Source organism: Lottia gigantea, assembly GCF_000327385.1.
Source record: "Lottia gigantea unplaced genomic scaffold LOTGIsca_14, whole genome shotgun sequence".
NCBI classification, from domain to species: Eukaryota; Metazoa; Mollusca; class Gastropoda; family Lottiidae; genus Lottia; species Lottia gigantea.
Window position 1 is genome coordinate 1,906,421 of NW_008707617.1, and position 10,051 is coordinate 1,916,471.

At 33.4% G+C, this 10,051-nt stretch overlaps 1 protein-coding gene across 1 annotated transcript; it reads right to left on the reverse strand.

The window, feature by feature from the left end:
* Positions 1 to 4,452: 4,452 nt before the first annotated feature.
* LOTGIDRAFT_157492 (hypothetical protein) lies at positions 4,453 to 6,218 on the reverse strand (the record flags this gene model as incomplete). The annotated part of the gene is made up of 2 exons (XM_009049700.1): positions 4,453 to 4,767; positions 6,171 to 6,218. 2 exons carry the CDS (start codon positions 6,216 to 6,218, stop codon positions 4,453 to 4,455), a joined length of 363 nt encoding a protein of 120 aa, XP_009047948.1.
* Between the last annotated feature and the right edge of the window lie 3,833 nt (positions 6,219 to 10,051).

Below are 10,051 nucleotides of genomic sequence, written 5' to 3' on the forward strand. Positions count from 1 at the left end.
AATTTGATTTGCGGATCATAGTTATAAAGTTTAATTTTGGCTAATCAAATAACTAAAAAAACTGCGATTTAACTTGAACCCTTCAACCCTAAATTGAAATTTTTCAAAAAGTTGCCTCAGTGGTCAAATAAATTTGCTCAGAATTTCTTCCTTAAAGTAAATCGTATATGAAACGTTACTATTTAAATAAAACAATTTGACTTGCACTTCATGAAAATTCGGTAGACATTCAAGATCGATATCACATAAAATAATATTTAAAAAAAATATACAATGGATCTAGTTATTTTGAGACCAAACGGTTCATTTAAGGTTTATATGAGCAGTGATCATTAACATGAAAAATGTTCAATTTAATATAAGAATATAATAATAAGAAATATTGGATGGCAAAAGAGGCGCAATCGCGATACGATACCGCTTAAATTGTACCCTATTATACAATATTTAGCCACTTTTAAAGATATCTATATGGATTGCAGGTCATCGATAGGGAACATTTAACTGTTCTTTGCGTTTCGATTGACTCTTTCTTAAATTATGTAATCCAATTACGAATGAGATTAAAGATTATCATAAATTATCATAATCTTGTCAGTCTGTTAATTATAATATATTAAAAAGACGTCTCCAATATTATCATATATTTAGGATATTATGAATTATAATACCCATAATCTTATTTTTGATAAGCATACAATCTTAAATGTTCTCTGCCTAATACTCCTTAACTAAGTACTTCTCCTTCCCTTTGATCACTGCCAATAAGCGTCTTATTGCAACAATAAATGAGCAAAATTACGAGTGTGAGAGCGAGTGGAGCAATATATTGACAAATCCTTTTGAAGCAAATTAATATGGCAAAAATTTACTCTTGCATTTTGATTAGAAAATTGAAGAATGGTTTGTATCTTTAAAGGATCCAAAACATTTTTTCTAGCGCTTGTATGTTTGCTGGAGACTCTATTTGAACTATTGCAATTTTCCTTTCGACGGTTGTGACCGCAAAAGTTTTTTATTTATTGAAGAAATATCAAAATCTGAGATTCTTTTCTGGAATGACAAGAACCAACAATGTCAAACGGGAAATTGGAACGGAAGCTATAGTGAGAGTTTCGACAATTTGCATTTGTTTATATATAGGGAAATCTCTTTTGAATCTTAAACATTTTGACTGTCCCCATATCGTAATATGATGTTGATATAATAGAAAATATATTTTAAATTAATTTTCTTATTTTTAACTCACGACCAATATTTTAAAACAATTAAAAAGATTGAACTATAAATTCCTCAAGTCCACTAACCACAAGGTGTAGAACAGAGAAGGTAAAAATAATGTAGCCTGAAGGAGACACCATATAGTAATAGAATAATCAACTATACTTATCGATATTTGTTTAAGAAATTAGTTGACTTTTATCAATGTAAAGATCTCCTCACACCCTCAAATTCTCTATAGCCAGTCCTTATACACCTTATATTGTTTTACCTAGTAGAACGACAAGTCATCTATAGAAGTCAACAAGATCTGGGCATTTCTTCTATTCGCAAACAATATTAGTGTCACCATGAATTTTAACGCCCTTGTGCTTTTATCTGACACTGCAGATCAACATTATTTCAATTTTCATTTACATACAATTGTCAACATCTTAATTTGTCTTTATTCATTCTGTGAAACTTGTATTTGAGACGATCAACACTTTATTCAGGGAAGTGTTAAAATGGTCCTCCCAAACAAGATGTAAAATAATTATTTGTACAATATTGCGTCAAAGTTGTTTCTGTATTTGTTAATGCTGGGATATAGACTATAGATATAAATTGCATACCAATGAATCAGTGACATGTTAGTAAGTAAGAGTGGCGATAAAGTCTTACATAAGAGCATAAATTTAATGACGTGAAATGGTCTTTCAGTGACACAGAGCATTGCTCTTTGTATTAAAAACATTAAGTCCATATGGTTAATCCCGTATTCAGGAAAAGAAAATGCTCTTGTTATACGTTGTAAATTGAATAATAAAATGACCAAACATCTGACATTGACGATGTAATTTCTCAGAAAAACACTAGGTTTCCCAAAGTTGTTGGCATATACTGCCTTGTTGACATTTCAACATCAAATAAATCTTCCCACGCGTTCCGAATTTAACAAGAATTCGACCACCGGAGCATTCATTGCAGTCTTGAGAGAAATGGTGTAAGGTACGGAAAGCATCTCAAGGAGCTACTTAAAAAAACTACTCAATTTTTTTAATGGAAGGTGACAGGGAATTAATATAGAGACAAAAGTAAGCTATTAGTTATATAATAACATTATTCATGCTCCACCGTCTACATAGTTAATAACATCATTTACGACCCAGAACATTTCAATGTCCATGGCTTAATACAACCCTTTACCCAACTGCCATTGGCACAAACAAGTCAATCCTTCAAATAACTAGTGTCAATATTGGCATAGAAGATTTTCTCTTACAGAATTCGTTATTCACAGATAAATCGTAACTACTGTATTGTTATTCAAGTACTATTGGATTTGTTGTGCTAAAGCACTTACAAATTCGTCTAACTGAAACGTCGCGTAATGTTGAGGTGGTGTCTTCCAGGCACATTACTAATTACCGATTACAAATATGGTCTGGCAAATCTAGACTACACAATCCAATAAGTGGTCAATTTCCAACCGTATGGACTAATCGTAGCCCAAAGGTAACATTTTTGTAATAATAAGGTGGAATGATTATAATATACAGATATTTCTATTGTCAAAAATAACCATATAACAATATTATTCACATATAGAGCACAATATTTTTGTCATAAATCAAGAAAATATGGAAATTGAGGAAAATATTTGAATAGTAAAACTGAACTGTAGAAAAACAATAAGACATACACTCGTGAAGAAAGAATCAATGGTTTTTGATAATATAAATTGTGGAAATAATAATTGTACAATTTGGACATTCTTGTGAATTTGTTGTAAAAAACGGAATTACCCATTCATGCATTATACATCACACCACAAAAGTGCAAAGCTAAGGAAGATATTCCAGATAAATTTATCAACTATGCCCTCTTTCAATTTATTTAAGAAGAGATAAATGTGTCTTAATCGAATGTCAATTTTGATGGTATCGGAACACATAAAATAACTTCTTTTCAGTTTGACCAATGACGGTATGAAATGTGTCTCTGGTAAATTTTAGTTAGTTTTCAGTTGCGGATATTCCGATTGTATTTTTGAACTTTTCAAACTCATTTTAAAACTACCACATGCTATTCATCTTTTACTAGTACGCTCACAGAGTGCATTAAAAACAATGTACGGAAAATTGGAAACAGCTAGGAGAACAATTGCTTAATTAAGCTCCGAATAATTTTCAATCAAACCTCCTACTTCAATAATTCAATGGAATTAATGGACATGTAAACACAAAACACTTGAAACATCGATAATTTTTATTCAAAATATAAAGTATGTGAAGTTGAACTTGAATCCAAAATCCCAAGATAAATAGAGTTTGACACATTTTCAATTGGTACCATTTAAAGTATTTTTTTTTTAAATTGACACTATGTAATAATAGGTGATTGTAAGTATCAGTCAAAATGACATGGGGGTATAGAACCAGGTGTAGCTATAACCCGAGGCTTCAAGTTTTAACTTTAGTGTCAGCTACAAATTTATTGAAGCCTCTATCAGGATTATAACAAGCAATAATTGTAGTTGAATGAAATAATTATATATGTTTTAAAGACAATCTGGATATCTATATAGCTATCTAATTAGTCTATAATCTGTAGCCCTTCAAGGCACGTGTCAATAAGTCTTTTTCGACATATTTTACACTACGATTCATTGCATGTACGACCTACCAATGGGGACTGGATAAACGTGTATCTTACCCGTTTATTATTTTTAGACCAACAGAAATACTGGAAAATAACTTGCCAGCGTTTAATTCCATATATACTCTATATCAAGTCATCAGATCAAGTCAATCTACGGTTCATGAATAAATATAACTAAAAAATTCCAAATATATCAAACGAACATTATCAATATCAGCTACTTGGCTTTCAGAAAAAGGTGCGCAGTTGACAAACTCATTTGCAGAGTGACATCAGGGACACAACGAGTTTAAGCATATTCTTGTATAATGGTTGTAAAGCATCCATGCAATAAAAATAAATTATTAGACATTATCGCAGGAGATTATAAGTGAAACAAGCCTGACACATTATAAATACATTTTGCCTCTTTAGTCTTTAGCCATAAGCATTATCTGTTTCAATACTGCTGGACAAGCATACAGTTTCAAATACGCTTAAGTAAATCGTATCAAACAATAATACTGACTTATATTAATTCATTGACAAAACAACGTAATATTGAAAAAGTTATTTTAATTGATCAAAACCATCTACGATTTAACATTCTTATGCTATTGGTTTGCATTTACCAAATCTTTCTCTAGGATAATGATCATTATTCAGTTCAGTAGATGGTGAACATCTTAAACCAGGTGCACACGGACACAATCCATGGTAATTAGGTGTGGTTGAATTGTACTGTAATCTAAGTTCACACCATGGAGCCGTTTCCACTTTATAAGGTAGACAATATTTCACAAAGACAGGAAACATAGCCTGTCTTTTACCAAGTGATGGCGTAATGGAACAACATTGTTGTTTAATATTAGGACAGTCTGAATTGGTGCGACAATGTTCCCAACTAGTTGGTTTCCAAGTGGCCTGAAATTAATAAATAATTTTTTTTTTAAAATTAACAGCAAGAATAATTTTCGTTGGTACATTACATTTTCATTTTGAATATTACAAAAAATTGTTAAATCTTAAAAGGACATTGTAGAGATAAAATAAAGCAAATATAACATAAACCTTTTCCTAACAGAGTGTAATTTTTAGACTCGATTCCAGATATTTACGGTTGAGATTTATCAAAGAATTAATTGAACCATCAAAGTTAAAGTCAGCCTCTCTAGATGTTGCAGGCGTGTAAACAAGGACTGAGTGTTTACCGAGTTCTAAATTGAACGAGTTCGAAAGACAAGGGCAATAACTCATATTTAAAATTTTACGATTTTTGAAAGGGCCCATCCTGGATTGTCATAAAAAAAAGTTTCGTCCAAATCTGTAAAGAAAATGTCGTGTGCTGTAGAATAACGACAATATAAAATATGATAAAAGTTTTATCTGTTGTTCTTACGGTAGAAACTAGTAAGGAAAGGGAGGTCAAATATAAGAAAATGGATGAAAAAATTATGAAGTGAATTTCATTTTTCTTCAATTGCAGCAGAGGAGCACGAGTTATCGTTCTTTAGTGGTCCACATTTTTGGTTGATGATTTTGTATATGAAAATAAATTTAATGTTTCCAAAAGTCATCAAAGTCAACTCGTGATCGAATAAAGTTTTCATACGATTTCGATGTACATTGGTGCTTATGTGCATTTATAGATGGTATCTCGGATGAGGCGATGTTATCTATGAATGAAGAGTTATTAGCATCGACAGCTACCTCAGTCAAAAAAAAAAAAAAAGAAGAAAAATAGAATAACTAAACCTAACTTCCGTTCGTATTTCATTAGTTTCGTTTCGAATGTTTTATAAGCTATTAGCTTTGTACGTGACCACTGCACTAAGATCTAACACTGTCCTTCTTGACTTTTCATTCTGTTAACCTTTGCTTGACCTCTGTTTTAACCAATCACGTGGCTGCCCTTTCCAGCGACGGGATAATGTGACGCGAACAATATGTGTCTTCCGTGGCGTATTACTAGCGGACTTGATAAGCTAGTCTAATTAAAAAAAAACAAAGGTCAAGCGAAAGGTTAACAGAATGAAAAATCAAGAATGATAGTGCTAGACATTACTGTAGTGGCTATGTATTTATATGTAACTAATAAATACGAGCGAATAATTAGACTAGCTACTTTTCATTTTCAAACAGCTTTTTCTCCCTGAGGACGTATTTTTGTCAACGACAATGTCCGTCTTTCCTTTCAATTACATTCCTTCATGATAAACGCTGTAGAACCCATAGTGGGACCATTATTGCATTCCCTTTTGTTTCAACTTTTCATAAGCGTTAGGACAAGCAGCAACAGTCGATGGAAATAGAAAGTTTAAACTTACACCGTGCGTTAAAGATATTAACAGTGAAACGAGAATTATCCTCAACATGTTGGTAAGACGTTTTAACATGTGACCGGAACCATACGGTAAATAGTCGACCTTATCTCAATCACGTTATCCAATTAGGTCGTAATAGAAAGTACAATGATAGTGTACACGAACTACCAAACAACATAGAATAAAATTTCACAGTCTATTCTAGGAATGATTTGATAACAATATTTGTACAATGTTAATAATTCCATATATAAACAAAAATTCAGCTGATAGTCAATTTGAGCTGAAATTTGGATCAAGTATATCAACAATGTGTGGGACTCTCCAGTCTAGAAGATTCACGATGGGAGATCAGCTATCTTCAGAAAAGTGGAACTGAAAGACAAAATTGGTCGGCCATTCATTTTTCGACAACAGATGCCATTTCTAAGTGTTTCCATGTAGCAAAAATGAAGTAGTATAAAAATGGATGGTTGAAGGGTTGTTAAGGATTTGAAGTTAATTATCTAGGAAATTAGATCAACTGATTGTAAATCTGGTATATAAAGTAACGTTTGTAACAATCAGATGACCATCTTCCAAAAGTAGCGGCTCCTATTCTAAAAAAAATGGTCATTATTTTATATCAATAGTGGTCTGATTATTCTAAAATTTTACACATTTTGTCTAGAATAATTTGTGATATTCTTAAAATTGATCTGACCAAATACGGACAGACTTAATAATGTGGTTTAAGTAAATATTCATTTTGTTAAAATTTATTGTGTTCACGAACAAATTTTGACGCGTTTTTCCCAAGTCAAGGGCAATAACTCAAAAAACCGATCATCGAAAGATTGCCACATTCGAACTTGACCACGATCTCATCAATATAAATGATCACAAAAAATTCCATTAAAATCACATTTCATGGGCGTTTAAAAATGAAATAAAAATTTTCAAATTTCCAATACAGTAACTACTGGCACCTAGATGCTCTTTAGGTCCGCTTTTATGTGTTTGAAATGAGTATCAAACAATTCTCTCACTTAGTCTTCATTAAGAGAAATAATGAGAGTTTACATATTTAACCTTATTCAACTAAGAACTGAGCATGAACGTCTGTACATGCCCCTAGACAACTGGCTTGCAATGCTAAGAAGGAAACGAAAAAGATTATTTATTTAGAATTTTGGTCAATTTTTGTATTGTTAACAATTACATAAGATATTTTTTATGTGGTCTCGTAAATTTTTGACTTTTTTAGAAAGTAAAAGACTATCTACGTTTTATTAAGATAAATACTCAAAACTATTTATAGGTCTTGGAAAGCTGAAAGGTGAATACTCTATAAAACTAAAAGAGGATGCAGTGTTGTTCCGCCTATGAACCAAGTTAAAAACGAACTTAAACGCATTCAAGGTGTAATTTCACAAGCTGAAAAGCTAACTGAGTGATGCGCGCCAATAGTGGTGGTGGAGAGGAAGCAATCTTTAAGAAGTAAGGAGAACGGCTCACACTCTTAAGCAGTAAGAATATGTGTAGACCTGACTCAGCTCAATAAATCTGTCATTCGTTAACGGCATCTACTACCGAGCGTTAATCGTACGTCAGCTTGTCGGTGTCATGATGTTCTCGAAAATCGATGCTAATTCGGGATTTTGGCAATTTCCTTTAAACAAATCATCAAGTTTACTAATTACATCTATAATACCTTTATGGAGGTATTGCAAAAGTCCTCGTCACAACTTTTAGAGAACTTAGAAGGGTATTTATGTAATATGTGTGGCATTCTGGTTTTTAGGAAATCCAAGAAGAACAAGATAGTAGACTTTAATTGTTTTTGTCTTCGCTCCAGAGTGCTGGGGTTACGTTCAACAGAGAAATGGTGCGTCCTCTAAAGCAGTGGTTCCCAACCTATTTAGCCTTCACATCCCTGGAGCAATCATTTAGACTTTTCATACCCCCAAGAATTTGTATCATCCACATTTTCAGCATGTGATGATGTGAGGTGCTCGCTCAATTCAAAATAAATTCTTCTCCTACACTAGTTGGCCACAACCTTGACACCCTAGTCCCATACCCCAAGGGGTTGAAAACACCCCAGGTTGGGAACCGGGGCTCTAAAGACAGTATTACCTTTGTCAGACATGTCATCAACCAGCATGGTATTAGTCGAGATCCAAAGAAAATCAAGCCTGTTATGGATATGCCTCCACCTACAAATGTCACGGAAGCGAGAAGATTCATTTGGATGATAAATCATCTGGAAAAAAATTCACCTACTATTGCTGGTCAGTTACATTCTGTACTTGAGCTTCTCAAGAAGGATAACACGTGGACATGGAAGATAGGCAAAACAAATTTTTCGTTGAAATAAAGAAGAAATTTAGTTCAGTGCCTGTCTTAACCTTATATGTTCCTGTTTCAGTGCCTATCTTAACCTTTTATGATCCTTACATCAGATATCTGCATCTTCATATGAATTTGTGGCGGTCTTAATGCAGAGAAAGTCGTCCTAAACAGAGACGAGAAGGTTTAGATTAGTTGTACCTACAGTCAAAATTCGTTAGAAATTACACGAAGGTCATCAGGGTATTGTGAAATGTGAACGAGCTAAAAAAAAATATGGTATGGAATCAACTCTGACATTGAATATCTTTTTGCACAATTGTACTAATTGCATTAAACATAGATCAGATAAATGCTGAACCTCTTGACCCATCGTGATTTCCATGGCAAAATGTTGGTTCTGATTTATTTTATTGGAATGGATCAAATTATACATTGGTAGTTATCTACTTTACAAGATTTATAGAAATTTCTATCTCTACAAAATGTGGTCACACAAAAAGTCTATTATTTCAGGGATCCCAGTGAGGAACGAAAAAAATAGAGGAAATGGAAAATATCAGCTGAAGGTAAAGAGGGCCACAGACTCTCATGTGAGGTATAGGGGGAGATCCTTGCGCTAAGATCGTTTCAAGAATACGTGGCCACGAGGACGGACATGCTGCGATTTTTTTAAATTAAGCCTAAGCAGAAGCACTTACACATTGATGTAAGAAATCGCACTGGAACCATTCAAACTTTACTACAACAACCTTTAAGCGGTTCAACTGATTTACCAGAAGACGTTGGAGGTACGTTAAGAAATTCTAGTGAATTGTTTATAAGCCCGGCTGAAATAGCAGCACATGATGCACCGCATGTGTCATCTTTTAATAAAAACCTTCAACAGATCATATCAATTTTCTTGTTCTTTAGCAACCTCCACATTTAGAATCTACATTTACCTAGCCCACATAACTTCCATGGCCTCAACTTATGGTGGTACTTTGTTTTATGCATCAGGCTTTCTTCTTGAAAGTCGCCCAACTTTCTGGAGCAGGGATTGAAAGTTAACTGGGGTCTGTTGAATATACCATTATGTATCTATATAAAACCTCTGTACTGCTCCATTTGCCTTGGTTCTAACCATAGAACGGAGTTTTGAGCTTCGACAAAAGGGGACTCCACCAACAAATCACGGAAACCTGATTCTGATGTAAGAGGTCGCAAGATTCAGTATTACCATGGAGTTGCCTAAGGCCCTACGCAATAATTTTAACGGAGTCGTTGGATGTGTAAGGAATAACTGTACATTTGCGCACATGTGTGTATTGTGTAAACAGCAACATGTTCAGCTTCTAAATGTAAGAAGGAGACAAGGCAAGCTGATGAAATAAAAAAAAAACTCGTTGAAACGGGCTATTGGTGGAAACTTTCTTCTTGTAGAACTTTCTGACATTGCTGTGCATTGTAATATTAATAATTATCAATTGAAGGATTTGCTATGGAACCATTAAGCTAAGGAATTGGTAGATTATTTCATGAATAGATATGAATATGATTTTTTATTCTGG